Source organism: Bos grunniens, chromosome 7 (assembly GCF_055505025.1).
Source record: "Bos grunniens cultivar Pamir isolate PY7600 chromosome 7, Bosgru_T2T1.0, whole genome shotgun sequence".
In the NCBI taxonomy this organism is placed as follows: domain Eukaryota; kingdom Metazoa; phylum Chordata; class Mammalia; order Artiodactyla; family Bovidae; genus Bos; species Bos grunniens.
In genome coordinates this window covers 20,051,538-20,070,345 of record NC_141171.1, presented here as the reverse complement: position 1 = coordinate 20,070,345, position 18,808 = coordinate 20,051,538, and the positions used below count along the sequence as shown (strand labels likewise).

Here is an 18,808-nt window from a genome sequence, read left to right as displayed (position 1 = left end):
AGCATCAATTCTTCAGTGCTCAGCTTTCTTCACAGTCCAACTCTCACATCCATACATGACCACAGGAAAAACCATAGCCTTGACTAGACGAATCTTTGTTGGCAAAGTAATGTCTCTGCTATTTAATATGCTATCTAGGTTGGTCATAACTTTCCTTCTAAGGAGTAAGCGTCTTTTAATTTCATGGCTGCAATCACCGTCTGCAGTGATTTTGGAGACCCCCAAAAATAAAGTCTGACACTCTTTCCGCCGTTTCCCCATCTATTTCCCATTAAGTGATGGGACCAGATGCTATGATCTTCGTTTTCTGAATGTTGAGCTTTAAGCCAACTTTTTCACTCTCCTCTTTCACTTTCATCAAGGGGCTCTTTAGTTCCTCTTCACTTTCTGCCATTAGGGTGGTGTCATCTGCATGTCTGAGGTTATTGATATTTCTCCCGGCAACCTTGATTCCAGCTTGTGCTTCTTCCAGCCCAGCATTAGACGGTAAAGTGTCTGCCTGCAATGCAGGAGACCTGGGTTCGATCCCTGGGTCGAGAAGATCCCCTGGAGCAGGAAATGGCAACCCACTCCAGTATTCTTGCCTGAAGAATTCCATGGACTGTAGCCTATTAGGCTCCAGGCTCCAGTCCATGGAATCGCAAAGAATCAGACACGACTGAGTGACTTCACTTCACTTCAGTTCTTTACTCTGCATGTAAGTTAAATAAGCAGGGTTGCTAAGTCATTTCAGTTGTGTTCAATTCTGCATAGCTAGCCAGTCCCCACTGTCCATGATACTCCAGGCAAGAATACTGGAGTGGGTTGCCATTTTCTTCTCCAGGGGACCTTCCTGACCCAAGGATCAAACCTACTTCTCAAGTCACTTTGCATTCACAGGTGGGTTACCACTAGCACTACCTGGGAAGCTGTTAGCCATACTGCAAATACATAAAGATGCAAACTAGGATAGGTATTGCCATTAAATGCTTGAGGACTTATGACTCCTTTTAGGCTCAAGATACATAAGAACTAGCATTGACGAGAAGGCAATGGCACCCCACTCCAGTACTCTTGCCTGGAAAATCCCATGGACAGAGGAGCCTGGTGGGCTGCAGTCCATGGGGTCGCTAGGAGTCGGACACGACTGAGCAACTTCATTCTCACTTTCATGCATTGGAGAAGGAAATGGCAACCCACTCCAGTGTTCCTGCCTGGAGAATCCCAGGGACGGGGGAGCCTGGTGGGCTGCCGTCTATGGAGTCGCATAGAGTCGGACACAACTGAAGCGACTTAGCAGCAGCAGCAGCAGCATTGACTGAGCCTTACTGCATACCAGTCAACAACGTGAAGTAAAAAATTTTACTCGTTCTATACTTGGGGAAACAGACCCAGAGAGGTTTTAAGTAACCCACCCAGAGTCACACAGCCAGTAAATGCATTAACTGAGATTCGTCCCGAGGCCTGAACCCAAAGCCCACACTGAACCACTTCAGATACCATCTGACACAGGCCATCTGGTTATGATAGTCCCAACCTCATGCAATTCCACTTCACTTCACCATGACTTGCCTTCTTCGCCTCACACCTCATCCTCACTTAAGCGTTGACACAAAAGCTCTTCTTCCAGCCTGGGGACCACCTTCCTCCACTAAACCCAAAGCACACTTCACAGCTAAAGCAGCACTCTCTCACATTTGCTTTTCCCTATTGTTTCCTCATTAATCTGGTACATTTGTCCCCACTAAAGAACCAACAGTGATACATTATTAACCAGTCCTTACTAGACTTTCTCCTGTCTTTTCTTATCCCAGGATCATGTCACATGTCTTCTTAGGTTCCTCTGTGCTTTTTGAGTCTCATTTACAGGGGTTTTGATGACTTGAATACTGGTCTGTTCCCTCAATGTGGGTTTGTCTTGATGTTTTTCTCACAGTTAAAACTGAAGAGATGAGTTTTGGGAAGACCATGTGGTGCCATACCATCATGGGGACTTAACACTGATGTCGACCTTGGTCACCTGGCCCTAGGCAATATTCACCAGGTTTCTACTCTGCCTCCCTCTTCACACAACACTAGGTGGCTCAATGGTAAGGAATCTGCCTGCTACACAGGAGACTAAAGTTCCATCCCTGTGTCGAAAAGATTCCCTGGAGAAGGAAATGGCTGCCCACTCTAGTATTCTTGCCTGGGTAATCCCACAGACAGAAGAGCCTGGGGGGCTTCAGTCCATGGGGTTGCCAAGAGTCAGACACAACTTAGCAACAAACAGCATAGAAGTAGCCACAAGGGAAGTTTAAAGTCGCTCAGTCGTGTCCGACTCTTTGCAACCCTGTGGACTGTACCCTACCGGGCTTCTCTTGTCCATGGGATCCTCCAGGCAAAAATACTGGAGTGGGTTACCATTTCCTTCTCCAGGGGATCTTCCAGACTCAAGGATCAAACCTGGGTCTCCCGCATTGGAGGCAGACGCTTTAACCTCTGAGCCACCCCAGGGAGGATGGGTCCACAGTGAGGACAGAGGCAATCTTCCAAGCCTGCCCTGACTGCTACAGCACCACCAGTGTCAATTATGTAAATACTGGGTTTGCCAAAAGGTCCCTTCAGTTTATTTCCCTGACATGTTACAGAAAAATGCAAACAAGCTATTTTACGAACCCAACACTCAGTCCCTGGGGCACACTGCTCCCATTTCTAACGCTGAGGGGACACGTGGGCAAAGTGGTTGCCTTGTGGACAGCACAGATGTCTGGCTGGCCTTGTGACAGATGGACTCCTGGACTGTCATTTGGATACTCAACACTGTACTGCAATACCACCGATGGCCTTACTCACTGGCCCAGGGAGCCCATTTGAGCCTGAGCAGACGGAGAAAGACCACATACACACGCAGTCTCCACCATGTCAAGTTTATTATTCCAATGGCACTAATACAGCTGGAGGTGCTCAGTGACACTGTGCGGGTGGGGTTTCCTGCCTTCTAGCTTCTGTCCAAAGAGAACATCTACCCGCTTGTTTCTTGCCCCCTTCTGGAGGAAAATCCACTAGGGTCCATTTACCCAAATAAACCTCTTAATGCGTTTATTTTTAACTTTTTTTTGACATTAAGTTTCCCTCTCAACAGAAAAGTATTGGTTGTCCCATCCCCTCCCCCATCCCCACCGGCCAGATAAGTCCCTGCTGCGAGGGCACTTGTTGCCCCTGAAATCTGGAAATAAATATCAAAAGAAACGGCATCAAGTGTTCATGTTGAGCGATGGCACGAAGTGGGCCCCAGAAACCTGTCAGGCAGAGCATTACTGGGTCTGGACAGCCTCGAGGTGTTGTGGAGAATGTGGGGGCTTGTTGCTGTGGTCACTTGTCCCTGGGCGCGGGGGCCGCGCCGAGTCCCACCCGGTGGCGGGCTAAGCGGAGGCCGCCTACAACTTGTCCAGGAAGTTGTCCAGGGCTGGGATGCCTTCCTTCAGGCCTTTGCGCTTGCGTGTCTCCGCTACTACCTGACTGGGGCGGCTGGTGTTGTCAAAGGGGTCACCGGGCAGGATCTGCCAGTGGTCGAACACACACTGGGGGAAGGCCTGGCCGCCCGTGTTGGACCTCAGGTCAGCAGTGAAGCCTGCAGAAGGGGCAAACAGTGCTCAATGGGAAACCCAGTATGTGCCTCACGGTCCCCTGGCCAAGACCAGAAACACAGACTCACACCAGAGGATCCCGGAAGTCATGTTAGAGGTTAACCCCGTTACCCTACACTTCACCCAAAGGTTCCCCCCGACAAGGGCTACTGATTAAAGATTGAGGCAGGGCTGGCCCTTCCTGGGCCCCAGGCCTCCATCTGCACCTTCTGAGGATGAGCCAGATCTCCAGCACAGCTGCTCTGTGGCCGTGCTTAGATCCACAGGCCAAGGCCTCTACACTAAATCAACAGTCCTGAGACCCACGTGAGAGAGAAATAGGTCATCCCCTCCTTCACAAGTGTGCTGCAGAAAATTGCAGTAGGCAGCTCCCCTCATGATGAGAAAGGATGGGCCAGGGCTCTATGTCTGCTGGGCTCCACCCTAAAGGCAGTGGGCATCTGAGGACCACACCAGACTGGTACTCACCAAAGGACTCATTGACAGGAAGGTAGGCCTTCACAACAAACATGGGGGTGCCGGCCACCTGGGTCTCCTCAAAGACGTGGCCCCGCTTCCTGTTCAGGACACCGTAGATGCCACCAACCACTTGTTCTGGACACTGTCGGGCAAAAAAGGGCTCTGAGCAGCTGCTGGGCAGGACGGAACCCAAAACAGCAGCTGGGGGTTCCCAGCCCAGCCCCCTTACCTGGATCTCCACAAGATAGATGGGCTCCATGAGCCGGGGCTGGGCAGTCAGCACACTGGCATACAGGCAGCGCCGAGCCGTGGGGATGATCTGGCCACCCCCACGGTGGATGGCATCAGCGTGCAGCGTCACATCATGGACGTCAAAGCGCACGCCCCGCATGTTCTCCTCGCACAGTGCCCCCTATGGAGGAAGGAGGACCACCATCAAGAACCCACCTTCACAGCAGCTCTGAGGGAGAGGCTGGCCACAGCTGTCCCCAAGACCACACACAATCCCACCTCGGCCGCTGACTGGCCCTGCAGTGCTGTGCCTGAGCACCCCCTCACCTCTTTGGTGGCCCACTGGAAGCCAGCTACCACACTGTCCTTGATTTCATTGAGGTATTGCACACCCTTGGTGATGTCCGTGAGGATGTTGGGGCCCGTGCCATCAGGGCCGAAGCACCAGATCTTACGGGCCTCGGCCACATCCCACTCGTACTTCTCAGCCAGGTAGCGGGCCCGCTGCTTGAGCTCCTGGCGGGCGGACACCTCGCCCTTGTCGATGTCCTCAGCCAGGCCGTCAGGGAAGGGCCGCGCCTTCATATAAAGCCTATTGTGCTTGTTGGGGGACTTGGATAGGCAGAGCACGTTTGACTCCTCGCTGACAGTCTCCCGGTACGAGACAACTGGGTCAGATTTCTGGAAGAGGAACGTGCAGGGTCAGGTCTGCCCCAGAAAGCAGACACCCCAGAAAAGCATCTTCCTAATGATACCCACTTTACACTGGCAGAGGATAGAGAGCAGGGCAGCCTCCACCTGACTTCGTGTAAACAAGTGTGCAGCTAGCTGCTCGCTAAATGCCCACTGCTAACAGGGCTGGCTAAATACACTTATGGTAAAACTGTATGTGCAGTATTAATTGAAAAGTGATTGCAAACATACAAGTGCAAGATCCCATTTCAGAATAGTTTCCTTATTTAGAAAAAAATATGAAAAACCTGTCAATTCCCTCAAGAACAGAAACTTTCATTCCCGTAACTAAAAAGGCTTAACAAGGAAAAACAGCATGTAAAGAAACCCAAAACCTTGGCCAAGCAGACACAGATCTGAGCTCATTTTTATGAAAAAGCAGAAAATGGAAAACAGAGTGCACCAGCTGGCGGTGGTGGGGCCGCCTACAGAACCTCAGTGTCTGCCCTTTTCCCAAGTTTTTCTTTTTTTTTTTTGGTAAACTTGTTAGCAGAAGTTAGCAGACCCCTCACACTCCAACCCTGCCTGCGCATCTAAACAGCTGATGTCACAACACCACATATTATCTGGCAAAAAGGGGCAAAAGGAAGGAGAATCAAGTGACCCCCACCAGCGGGCCTCTCAGAGCCCACCCAGGTCGTGCTCTCCATCAGCCCTCTTGGTATAGGGGATGCAGGCCTCCAGCTGTCACTGCGTGGCAGCACCAGCCTCACCTTGATGGGGATGCAAGCGTGATCCTCCTCCAGGTCCTTGAGGCAGATCTCCAAGTGCAGCTCCCCAGCCCCCGCGATAATGTGCTCCCCGGACTCCTCGATGATGCACTGCAGAAGGCCAAGCGTCAGCCCAACACCGACCCCAGGACCCAGGACCATGCGGTAACCCAAGGGATTCCAGGGGGCAAGTGGAAAGCCAGCTCCAGCTGGACAAGGTGGACTCCCAACACAGGGTTTAGGGGGAAGGTATCAGGGCCCGTTTTACTAGTTTTCAACATTAACCTTCTAAAAAGAGCCTCAGGGTCCAACCAGTCTGAAAAAACTGTATCAAAGTAGTGTATCAAAGTTGGATTCCTGGGTGGAAAACCACCATTTAAATGGGCAGGAGTTCTGCCAGGTCAGCCCAGCCACATCACATCAACAAGTCAACAACCCACCGCGGCAGGTGTCACCTCTGGCCAAGGGCCACCCACCTGCACCATGGGGTCCGACTTGGCCAGCCGCTTCAGACCTTCCACCAGCTTGGGCAGGTCGGCCGGGTTCTTGGCCTCCACAGCAACCCTGACAACAGGGCTCACACTGAACTTCATCACCCGCATGTTGTGGGCATGCTCAAAGGTGGTGATGGTGCCAGTCTTCACCAGGAACTGGTCCACGCCCACCAGGCCCACAATGTTGCCACAAGGCACATCCTCGATGGGCTCCACGTAACGGCCCATCATCAGGATTGTCCTGGGGAGGGGGGAACGACACAAAAGATGTCAACACACAAGCACTTGTGGGGCAGATCCCCAAGTCACCAGACAAGCCTCCCTTGTTTTTTTGGTAGTACCACACTGCACACGTATTAATTTCTAGACCAGCGAATGAACCCAAGCCTCCTGCAGTGGAAGCACAAAGTTCCCCTCCTTTGAACCTGTGGCTGTCTTCATGTCTAGAGGGGCAGAGCCAGCTCACTAGGGGCCAGTAACCCAGTGACATCTCAGTGCTGGTTCTGGCTCTTATCACCCCAAGACCAGGCAACGTGCTGCTGTGCCTATGCAAGTCTCTGCACCCTAGTGCAGTCAAGGCCTCAGAGAGTCCCACACCTGCAGCAATGACGTTGGGGGGGGTGGGGCGCCACTCTCAACTGCGATCTTTGGGATCACTCTAATTTCCTACCTGCTTCCCAGCTCAGGACTGCATCACACTGAGAACCCTTAGCTGGAGGAAGGGTACTATTTCCTGGTGCTCCCCTCCCCCGGGCAGGTCTCTTTCATTCAGATGACCCCACCGTTCCCCCCTCACTGGATGAAGGAGGAGTAGCAGGAGGCTGTTCGGCCTCCTCTAACTCCCTGAGTACCTCACCTCTGGATCGGCTTCAGATACAGGTCCTCCTTCTTCCCAGGAGTATAGTTGGGTCCCATGATGCGGACCTTCAGGCCAGTAGACACCAGCCCTGAGAAGACCCGGCCAAAAGCATAGAACCGACCTTTGTCAGAGGTCGGCACCATTTTGGAAATGTACATCATGAGAGGGCCTTTGGGATCACAGCTCTTAATGCCTGAGAAGAGAAATGAAACCCCCAAAGGGGAAAACGTAATTCCATGGCAGCTCAGCTTTCCAAACTCCTGAGGCTCTGTCCAGCATCAGGCCCCCGGGGTGCAGGCAGGCCCCACATACCCATGGCTGCCTCATCGTCTGGGGGCCCCTCGTACAGGAGCTCACAGCGGTACTTCTGGGCCGTCACAGGGGAAGGCAGGTGGATGGTGATCATCTGCAGCAGGGCATCCCCAGCAGGCAGCCAGCGGCGCATCACAGCCTAGAGTAGAGAATGTGAGGGGGAAACGTCAGCAAGAGACCAGAAAGAAAATCAACAAAAGCAGCTCCAAGAAGGTGGGACTCCAGGCAGAGCCTCTCCACTTACCTTCAGAAGCGGTTTGCCCTCCTTGTCCTTATCTTCACTGTCCAACTTGATGTCCAGTTTTTCAATTAGTTTTGCAGTCTCCTCTTTCTTGAAGTTCATGATTGCATCAAACACCTAACATGCAGGAAAGATGGCAAAGTGGGCTTGAGAACATACTTGAAGTCTGCAGTTACGTGCTAGAGCCTAAAGGGCATGGATGGAGCAGGGCCAAAGCTGCAAAAATTCTCACTTACCATCAAACGCCTGACTTAATCTAGCAAATAATAGTGCAATCTCTCAACAGACTTAAAAAAACTCACCCTAAGTAAATGGGCATTCTCACTGAAAACTCACTGGCTTACAATAGTCAGCCCCTTCTGCCACATCTCGCCTGCTGCCCAGTCAAGAAGGCTGACTGACCCCAAGATGCAGCCCAAGAATGTGGGAGAGCTGTTAGCCAGGGTTGAACTGAGGGCCTTCTGACCTCCTGCTGTCTCATCCTTGTTCCACGAGCTGACATGCAGCCTGGCCCTGCCTTGCCTTGTGGCATCTTGCCATTGGTTGCAGCAGGTTGGGTACCAGACTGTCTGGGGAGCCCAAGGACAGCCCTGGGAATGGGTATCTACCAAGCTTACACTGGCTCACCTTGAAGATTGGGTCCAGGATGAGCTGGCAGAACGTCCGTGGCAGCTTCTTGCCATCAGGGCTGTTGGCTGACTTGCTGAACTTGCCGGTGGCTGGATCAAAGTACCTGTTCGGAGAACACCCAACCCAAGAGTTAGAGAAATCAGCGGCGAGGGGGGTGGTAATCTGGGTGAAAAAAAAAAAACCCTACGGACACTCGAGCAGTGTCTTGAACACTTACCGGTCTCCCCACAGCTTTTTCATCATGTCCTCCACCTTCTTGGCCCGCTCAGCAGGCCCTAGCTGTCCCTCGCCCTTGGCAGCAAACTTGGCCACATACATCTCGGCAAACTGCTTCAGGGTAAAGGCCCAACCATGGAGACCAGACCCGAAGCCAACAGTACCAAGGACGGGGTCGATCTGCGAGAACAGGAGACAAGTTTAGCTGGAACAGTTGGACGAAAACCACAGCTACAAAATCCCCAGGCACTCCACACCTCAGACCTTAGATTTCTTCAATAGCCATCAGGTCAAAGTGAAGAAATTTTAGTCATCATGTACAAGGTGCCCAACCCCTGGGGGGGGAATGTGTGCAAAGATCCCACAGGGACTGCCCCATGCACCTGTCAGCAAGCAGCGGGAGCCACTACCTCATCCCCCCAGAAGTCCAGCTTTCCTGTCACTCTAAGGTTCCTTGAACCCCAGTTTCCACCTCCCAAGAATCCCCAGGAAGTCACTGATTGAGAAGCAGTTCCCCAGGGGCAGCCCAAGACCACAGCCCTTCCAGTCTGCCCCACGGGAGCAGTGGAAGGGGCTACTAGGAACACAGCAGAGAGAGGTACCCTAAACCCAGCAGTCAGGCTGTCCTACCATGATGTTGCCCATGGGGCCGCTCTCGCCCTCGCCGTAAGTGGAGATGATGACGTTGACGTTCTCCACGATGCGCTGGAAGGTTTGGTAGAGCTCCTCAGGCTCCAGCTGCAGCTCAAGCAGGGCCCGGTCCATCTTGTTCATCATCAGCACTGGCTTGATGCGCTCAGCGATGGCCTGGCGCAGCACCGTCTCTGTCTGCACACACACACCTGCAGACCAGCAGGGGATGAGACGGCTCTTGCAGCCAGAGAGGGGACAGCCCCAGGTTCCAAGCCGTCCTAGGGGGTGCCCACTACTTACCCGACACGCAGTCCACCACCACCAAGGCACCATCAGTGACACGGAGTGCAGCTGTCACCTCTGAGGAAAAGTCGACGTGCCCAGGGGAGTCGATGAGGTTGATGAGGAAGCCAGAGCCATCCTTGCTCTGCTTGATGAAATTCAAGTCGTTCTCTGAAAGCTCGTAGAAAAGGGAGATGGCCCTGAAAAGATGGGGACGGGTGAGCCAGGCGAAAGCCACACCTTAGCCTGGCCTGTGGTCAATCAGGTTCCCACCGAGGGGGAGTCAGGTGGACGCTCTTCATTCTTAAGTGAGGCTGGGATCCAATAAAAAGCCAGGCAGATGCCGCAACCTGTCCCCTCCCCCTGCATTACTCATCCTTAAAGATGAACTTGAGACTCCCAACACAAGAGCCACCGCATCTGGGGACATTTATCTTCGCAGCACCCTCTGCCAGGGACAGCCACTTCCCTGGCACCAGAATCCACCTGGGTGCTCCCAGGCTCAACACACCTGTTGTCAAAAGGCAGCTACTACATAGGAGCTAGAAATCCCAAAGGCTACTTTTCACCCTTCCCTGCCCTGCAGGGAAGTGAGCCTCAGAGCAATGACCAAGGAGAAATGACTAAATGAAGACACCTGCCATCACTGCTTTTTCTTTGGGGTGGGGGAGGTTCTCACCCTGACATCTGGGGTCAGAAAACTCACAGGGGGCTGCCGTGCACACAGCAGGACTTTGGCATTGACCCCAGATGCCAACAGCATCCTCCAGATGTTGCCAAGAGCCCCCAGCTCCCTTCCCCTCCAACCTCCTTAACTCTACCACCCATCACTGTGCCTCTTCCCCTGGAGGCAAAAGTGCCCATCCGAGCAGATGAAGCTCCATCATCCCTCCCAGTTCAGAAGCCCAGTTCCAAAGTGCTCCTCTCCCCAGAAGCCTGTGGGAAAAGGCCTATGTCTATCCTTCCTGCCCACTACCAAGGACTCAGAGCAAGCAGCAGCCCCCTGTCCCTGTGGAGTCGACACCAAGGGACTTGCTCACGTTGACTTGATGGTGATGCAACGCTCCTGCTCATCCTTCCGGGTGTCAGTGAAGCGGGTCTCCCCAGCCCGGGCAGAGGCGATGATACCCGCCTTGCACACAAGGGAGTCCGTCAGAGTGGATTTGCCATGGTCCACGTGGGCAATGACAGACATGTTCCGGATGTTGGCCTTCTTGTCCATGATGGCCCGGATCTGGTCTACTGTGAAGTTCACCTGGGCAGGGTGGAGGAGGGGAGGGTCATGACAGGCCAGCACTCCAAGAAGGATCCTTGGCACAGAGACTTTGATCAATAGAGGCTGCTGGGCCCTAGCCAAAAGAGGCTGGTCCCCCGTGCTGCCAACTCCGACCTTTCTTTGTTAACACCCCTTTAAAGATGTCCAATTCACCCTGTCTCTGAAAAGCCTGATCTTGGCTGTCACACACAAAGTGAAAACTCAGAACGGAAACTGGGGACTAAGTCCCAAAGAGTGACAACAGATTCCCTTTATACTAGGTAGATACTGGGGTCTCGTGGGGTCCAGCTGAACCTCAGGTGTCCCACTGTGTGGGCACTGGTATACCCCGAGGCTTCCCAACCAAAGGAGCTCTCCGAACTCCAAGGTCACCCCTCTCTGGGGTTGTGGGGGTCAGTTAGAGCCACCCACCCCACCTTTGATTCATAAATATGCCACCCCCGGTTTGGGGAGGGGGGTTGCGCAGCCCTACCAGGCGCGAACCTCCACCTCGTGGCTTTAGATCAGGTGTTCACAACTGGGAGGTTCACGAAGACAAGACAGCAGGCCAAGATTACACAGCGGGAGAAGATCGGGCGCTTCTAAAGGTCTTACTCTTCTCTCCTTTAGCCATTTCCAAGACGCCCACGGCTCCCAGCAGAAAATCAGACTGAAACTCCCGGCCCGCGAGTTACATAAGGCGGCTCCCCTCTCCCGGCTCGCGCTGCGGCGCCCGCCATTACAGCGTCTGCCACATCATCATACCCCCCCCCGCCCCGCCTCCACCCCAGCTTCAGCCAGGCCCGAGACCCCGCGAGGCGGCGGCGCCCCCGGAAGCGGAGGTCGGCGAGCAGTGCGGCGTGCAGACATGGCGGTAGCCGCTTCACCTGTCCCGGCTCCACCGGCCCCGGCCGCCGCCATGTCTCCTCCCAGTCAGGGAGGCCACAGGTCTCCAGGCTTGGCAGCGCTAGCCCTGCCGAGGCCCCGCTGCCGTTTCAGGCCCCTGGTTGAACAGCGTTGCTCACCATGGTGGCGGATGGCGGTGGATTCTCCCAGGCAGATCCGAGCAAGCTAGGTCGCGCCGAGGATGGCGGCGACGACGGCGGAAGAGAACGCTGACGTCAACACCCGAGACTTTATAGGCCGACGCCGGTTGGGCGGGTCATCTGACCTCGCTTCGGGGGCGGAGCGAAGCGACGCCGCGCGCAAGCGCAGGAACACCCTCCCCACCTCCACCACCCAACCCGGGTAACCCCTTAGGCGGCGGCGCGGCTGCTCTAATACCAAGGATCTGCATTCCATGCTTGGATTTTCCCGGGGGCGTGGTTGCCTCGAGCTGGGTGCACGCGATGCAATACTTAGGTGCAAAAAGCGATGAGTGGCATTTTAGCTGAGACTATTATCCATATCTTAACAACTATGTCATTTTGCAAAGGGCCAACCACTTCTATGAAAAAGATATTACGATGTGAATAGAGTCTGTGGATTGTACTAAGATTAAAGTTTGATATGATGACTGACAGTACTAGGTCCGGGACAGGGAGAAGCGTACTTGGGACCTCTGGACTAGTTCTGCAGTCAGCTGTCTTTAATTATTTCTTAAAACAAAAAACCTTTCGAAAGCAGATATTAATCACCCACTTTTCCCATAAAGACAAATTCAGCGTCTACTACGCTAGGCATTGCTATAGGCTTTGTGGATAAAACAGTAAATAAAACACCTTATCAGCTCCATCACTCTAAGTGTTCTTACACTAGATATGCAGGTTTTTCTATGCTTCAGTTTCTTTATCTGCGCAATGGGATGATCAATACTACTTCTTTGTTTGAGGGAGAGTAAAATTCACTAAATAGATGTAGAGGGATTAGCACCGAGTCTGACACAGTTCTCAATACACCTCAGTTATTTCTAATTAGTTATCGTTACAATTATAGAACACATTTCAGGGACTGGTTTGCTGCATCACAAGCGTGGGAGCTAGGCGCTTTTCCACATGCGCAATCTCATTTTCTATTTCATTTTCTCTCCAGGGGGAGGCGCAGGAACACTATTTTGTATTTCTGTCCTGATATGACCCTAAGAAACCGTTGTATATCAGCTCTTCGACTCCAGGAAAAGAATTGGCATTTAATTTAGGATCTTTATTCTTTATAAAGAGCCCAGCCCAATGCCTGGAACACAGTAGGCGCAAGTAAGTATATCTTGCATCAGGTAATCATATTCTCATTAGTGTAAATAAATCCCCTTCAATAAATCTTCCCCTAAATTCACTCTGTCAAAAGAAGGGAGCCTGCAGTGATATCCCTGCGCTGGAAGAAGAAACAGTTGTGCCTCTGTACAAAGCTATGCAAGTTCGAATAGACTCTAAAATAAGACTGTCTTCTCTTATCCCTACAAAGGGCTTTACGCATTTTGTTTTGTAAAGCGCGGTCACAGCCCTGATTTCATTTAATCAAAGATTACTATCACGATCCCACGTTTAACCCAGGGGGAAACTGAGGCAGTAAGGCGCTGCTCCCTAAATATCTATTGAACGACCGAGACGCAGAGCTGCAGGCAGCCAAAGTCAATGCCCTAGCTCAATTCCGGGTATTCAAACACGTGCGCCTGTGTTCGTGTCAGGAACGTTTTATATTAGTTTTACCAGGCAAGCGCATGCACCCTTCGGGGGACGCCTTTTCAGCAGATGGGTATCCAGCTTCTCATTCTTAATAAATGTTTTATCTTAACCTTTTTTAATGTTTAAAGTGCACTCAGCATACAACGTGTGCTAGGTTCCGTCTGAGGCACTCGACAGCACCTCCTTGCAAAATAGAACATTTCAGAGAAGAAAAGCAAAGGTTTTCATTAATAGGGTTGAATTTGCTCGCAAGTGAATAGATTGTTTATTGGGAAATTCTAACTTAGTCTAAGTTAAAGAAGCTGGGGAGAGGAGGATGGCGAAATTTAAGACATCCTTCCCCGTACAGGGCTTCCCTGGTGGCTCAGATGGTAAAGAGCCTGCCTGCAGTGTGGGAGATCTGGGTTCAATCCCTGGATCAGGAAGATTCCCTAGCAAAGGAAATGGCAACCCACTCCAGTATTCTTGTCTGGAGAATCCCATGGACAGAGCAGCCTGGTAGGCTACAATCCACGGGGTTGCAAAGAGTCGGACACGACTGAGCGACCTCTCTTTCTACACTCTAACCCCCATGGGGAGGAGTTCCACCCTGAAGCTGTAGGGGTCGGGCCAGATGTTGGCAGAGGACAACTGCCCACCAGACCCAGAAACCTGGGGGAGAAGCAGAGCTTCAGCACAGAGTAAAAGCAGCCACAGCCAGGCTCTGGGTCTGCAGTAATAAATACCTGCGGGGGTAAAGGGCGGGGAGGAACCAAGAGAAAAAAGTAACCTCTGCAGGGAGGCTCTGCTGCGCATGCGCATGCTGCGGCGCAGGGAGGACAGGAAGGACCCCGGAGGCCCTGGCAGCGGCCCCTGCTGACCAAAGGCCGCCACTGCATGCCCCTTGCATCTGCCTTTGATGCTGTTGAAGGCTTATCACCACCTTTTAAATTTATTCGTTCATGTAATCTTCCCTACACCCCGGGTTTTGTGTGGCCTATTTTACGCAGGAGCAAAGTGAGGCTCAGAGAATTAATTTCCCCAAGGTCACACAGCTAATAAGGGTGGAACCAAGTGACTTTAAATTGTACGGTTGGACTATTACTCAACCTTAAAAAGGAAGGAAATTCTGACCCGGGCTACAACATGGATAAGACGACATTATGTTCAGTGAAATAAGCTGGAAGCAAATATTGCATAATTCTACCTATTGTCATTGTTTAGTCACTAAGTCATGTCCACGACCCCATGAGCTGTAGCCCACCAGGCTCCTCTGGCTATGCCATTTTCCAGGCAAGAATACTGGAGTGTGTTGCCATTTCCTTCTCCAGGGATCTTCCCCACCCAGGGTTCAAACCCGTATCTGCCTGCTTGCCAGGCGGATTCTTTACCACTGTGCTACCTGTGAAGCCTTAATTGTACCTGTACTCCTTAAAGGAGTCAAATGAAAAAGACAAGCAAAGTAGTGGGTGCCAGGAGCTGAGGGAAGGGGAACGGGAGTCAGTGTTTGAAGGGGACAGAGTTTCAGTTTGGAAAAATTGAAAAGTCATGGAGATGGATGATGCGGGTGGCTGCACAACAATGTGAATGTACGGAACACACTAAACTGCACGCTCAAAAATGATTAAAAAGGTCAATTTTACGTCATGTCTATTTTGCCACAATAAAAAAGGAATGGTTTAGTCAGGAAGCAACCCTGCCCCACTACTACTTCCTAGATGGATTTCAGATTTGGCTGACATTAAGACAGATATTGTGAATGTAGATTCAGCCCTCATGTCTGTGTGAACTTGGGCAAGTTACATAACTTCTCTGAGCCTCAAATTCTTCATGTAAAATGTTGAATAATAACAGAATCTGTTGAATTATGGGGATCTTGTGAAACTTAAATAAGTTAATATAAATAAAGCACCTAGGGACTTCCTTGGTGGTCCAATGGCTAAGACTCTGTGCTTCCAATGCAGGGACATGGGTTCCACCGCTGGTCAGGGAACTAGATTTCACGTGCCACAACTAAAGATCCCACATGCTACAGCTAAGACGGGACACAGCCAAATAAATAATTTTTTTTAAAAAGCACCTAGCACATTAAGCCCCATTGAAGAGTTTGCTCCTCTTATGGGCTAAACTGTGCCTGCTCCTCAACTCACATATTAAAGACTTAACACCCCAGGACCTCAGACTGTGAGTTTATTTGGAGACAGGGTTTGAAAGAGCCAATTAAGTTAAAATGAGGTCTTTAGGTACTAACTTAATGTGACACCAGTCATACTGGTGAGACTGTGGAAAGACAGGCCCAGAGGGAAACTGTGAAGACACAGAGAGAAGGCAGCCGTCTGCTAGCTATGGACAGAGGCCTCGGCAGAAACCAACCTTGCCAACATACCTCCATGTGCGACTTCTGACCTCCACAACTGTGAGACGATAAAGTTCTGCTGTGTGAGCCACCCAGTCTGTGGCATTTTGTTGTGACTGCCCCAGCAAACTGAAACAGCTGTCATTGTGGAATAAACACTAGATTTTATATATTGCAACCATTCCTTCTAGGAGCATTTATTAACACTTACTACATGCTGTACTGAAGAGAGCGAGGAACTCTCTTATATTTTGAGGCACAAAATTTAAACCGGGTGTTGGGTGCTCCAAAAAACTCAGTCCCAATGGTCATTATTATTTTTGACTGCACCATGTTGCATGTGAGGGTCTTATTGTTCCCCAACCAGGAATTGAACCCATGCTCCCTCGCATTAGAAGTACAGAGGCTTAACCAACTGGCCTGCCACGCAATCTCCCTGATGATGTTATTGTTGTTTAGTCTCTAAGTCGTGTCCAACTCATTACGACACCATGGACTGTAGCCCACCAGGCTCCCCTATCCGTGAGATTCTCCAGATAAGAATACTGGAGTGGGTAACCATTTCCTCCTCCAGGGGATCTTCCTGACCCAGGGATCGAATGGACGTCTCCTGCATTGGCAGGTGGATTCTTTACTACTGGGCCACCAGGAAATGCCCCTGATGATTACATTAAAAAAAATTTTTTTGGCCATACTGTGCAGCATGTGGGATCTCATTTCCCCAACCAAGGATCGAACCCATGTCCCCTGCATTAGAAGCATGGAGTCTTAATCACAGGACCATCAGGGAAGCCCTCTGATGATTATATTTTAATATCACTTTTTAAAATTCAAATAGGTAGCCGCCGCCGTCGCTCTCCAACGCCAGCGCCGCCTCTAGCTCGCCGAGCTCCAGCCGAAGGAGAAGGTGGGTAAGTAAGGAGGTCTCTATACCATGGCTCGTACAAAGCAGACTGCCAGCAAATCGACCGGTGGTAAAGCACCGAGGAAGCAACTCGCTACAAAAGCCGCTCGCAAGAGTGCGCCCTCTACTGGAGGGGTGAAGAAACCTCATCGTTACAGGCCTGGTACTGTGGCACTCCGTGAAATTAGACGTTATCAGAAGTCCACTGAACTTCTGATTCGCAAACTTCCCTTCCAGCGTCTGGTGCGGGAAATTGCTCAGGACTTCAAAACAGATCTGCGCTTCCAGAGTGCAGCTATTGGTGCTTTGCAGGAGGCAAGTGAGGCCTATCTGGTTGGCCTTTTTGAAGACACCAACCTGTGTGCTATCCATGCCAAACGTGTAACAATTATACCAAAAGACATCCAGCTAGCACGCCGCATACGTGGAGAACGTGCTTAAGAATGATGGGAAACATTTCATTCTTTAAAAAAAAAAAATTCTCTTCTTCCTGTTATTGGTAGTTCTGAACGTTAGATATTTTTTTCCCATGGGGTCAAAAGGTACCTAAGTATATGATTGCAAGTGGAAAATAGGGGACAGAAATCAGGTATTGGCAGTTTTTCCATTTTCATTTGTGTGTGAATTTTTAATATAAATGCGGGGACATAAAGCATTAGTGAAAGTCAACATGTTTCAGTGAACAAGTTTCAGCAGTTCAACTTTATAACAATTATAAATAAACCTGTTAAATTTTTCTGGACAATGCCAGCATTTGGATTTTTTTAAAACAAGTAAATTTCTTATTGAATGCAAAAAAAAAAAAATTCAAATAAATGCAAAAACAGTCCATGACGACGAGGAAAGCACCCGACTTCTTCTTTTTTTTTTTTTTTTAATATTTATTTATTTGACTGCACCAGGTCTGAGTTGCCACACATAGGATCTTTAATCTTTGTGCGGTATGTAGGATCTTTTTAGTTGTGGTATGAAGGTTCTTTAGTTGCACACACAAACTCTTAGTTGGGGCATGTGGGATCTAATTCCGTGACCACCCTGCATTGGGAGTATGTAGTCTTAGCCATCGGAGAAGGCAATGGCACCCCACTCCAGTACTCTTGCCTGGAAAATCCATGGACAGAGGAGCCTGGTAGGCTGCAGTCCATGGGGTCGTGAAGAGTCGGACACGACTGAGCGACTTCACTTTCACTTTTCACTTTCATGCATTGGAAAAGGAAATGGCAACCCACTCCAGTGTTCTTGCCTGGAGAATCCCAGGGACCGGGAAGCCTGGTGGGCTGCCGTCTATGGGGTCGCACAGAGTCGGACACGACTGAAGCGACTTAGCAGCAGCAGCAGTCTTAGCCATTGCACCACCAGAGAAGTCCCAGCATCCGATTTTTTAAAGATAGGACCAGTTATTGTCGATTTCTCCTTTTGTCTCAGGATCCAGGATTACTGCAAACAGCTCAGGGTTAGGTAGTCCAGCTACACGCAGCAGGGATATTGTTGCATGGAATTTTCTGGAACAGCTTTAGGAAGGGGTATCACTTCTCTGAATGATTGGACAGCTGAGTATAGGGAGGTCTGGCAGGTTGCATGGTGGGAATGGGCGGGCCAGCGCTGGTGCCTAAGATCACAGAACTGTGTCTAGGTCTCAGGGAGGAGCTTGGCCCCTTCCGGAGGTTCTGTTCAGATCCAGTTTACAGAGGTTAAAACTGAGACTCCTAGAGGGTAAGCGAAGGTGGGTCTGTTCTGGACTCTGCCTTTCTGAGGGCTCCAGTGGCCCCTTAGGGACTCTATTAGAGACCTGCTCAAACTGTTTTGCATTTCTTTGTTCCTAAACTGCCCCCTGGGACCTCCGGGCTGTGGGACTTTCCACCCGCCCCGCCCTTCCCCGCCTGCAAACACACCCATCAGCTCCGAAGCCAGGCTCAACCTTTTTGCAGGGAATCCCTGACATCCCTCCGGGCTCACCGCTGTTGGATCTAAGCAAATGTTTTCCTGGGAGCCTGCAAAGAAGTGAAGGAAAGTGAAAGTCGCTCAGTGGTGTCCCACTCTTTGCAACCCCATGGACTATACAGTCCATGAAATTCTCCAGGCCAGAATACTGGAGTGGGTGACCTTTACCTTCTCCAGGGGATCTTCCCAACCCAGGGATCTGAACCCAGGCCTCACACATTGTGGGTGGATTCCTTACCAACTGAGCCACCAGGGAAGCCCTGGGAGCCTGTGGTTGGGGGGAAAAAAGTCCCTGCCCTCTGGGGAGCTGACCCACTGGAGAAGGAAATAGTCAATTAGATATTT

The 18,808-nt window shown here is 51.0% G+C and overlaps 2 protein-coding genes and 1 non-coding gene across 3 annotated transcripts; 1 reads left to right on the top strand and 2 right to left on the bottom strand.

Moving 5' to 3' along the window:
- Positions 1 to 2,874: 2,874 nt before the first annotated feature.
- On the bottom strand, positions 2,875 to 11,773 carry EEF2 (eukaryotic translation elongation factor 2). The gene is made up of 15 exons (XM_086410136.1): positions 11,688 to 11,773; positions 10,448 to 10,662; positions 9,426 to 9,607; positions 9,123 to 9,334; positions 8,494 to 8,672; positions 8,274 to 8,379; positions 7,650 to 7,763; positions 7,406 to 7,544; positions 7,091 to 7,286; positions 6,217 to 6,475; positions 5,744 to 5,851; positions 4,626 to 4,979; positions 4,297 to 4,479; positions 4,077 to 4,209; positions 2,875 to 3,592 (listed from the first exon to the last, which is right to left on the bottom strand). Exons 1-15 carry the CDS (start codon positions 11,688 to 11,690, stop codon positions 3,399 to 3,401), a joined length of 2,577 nt encoding a protein of 858 aa, XP_086266262.1. The 5' UTR covers positions 11,691 to 11,773; the 3' UTR covers positions 2,875 to 3,398.
- Positions 8,749 to 8,813, bottom strand: LOC147368814 (small nucleolar RNA SNORD37). The gene has a single exon (XR_015168693.1). It is a non-coding gene; the product is annotated as a small nucleolar RNA SNORD37 (small nucleolar RNA).
- A 4,764-nt stretch (positions 11,774 to 16,537) lies between the features above and the next one.
- Positions 16,538 to 17,267, top strand: LOC147368812 (histone H3.3A-like). The gene has a single exon (XM_086410135.1). It carries the CDS (start codon positions 16,553 to 16,555, stop codon positions 16,961 to 16,963), a length of 411 nt encoding a protein of 136 aa, XP_086266261.1. The 5' UTR covers positions 16,538 to 16,552; the 3' UTR covers positions 16,964 to 17,267.
- Positions 17,268 to 18,808: the final 1,541 nt, after the last annotated feature.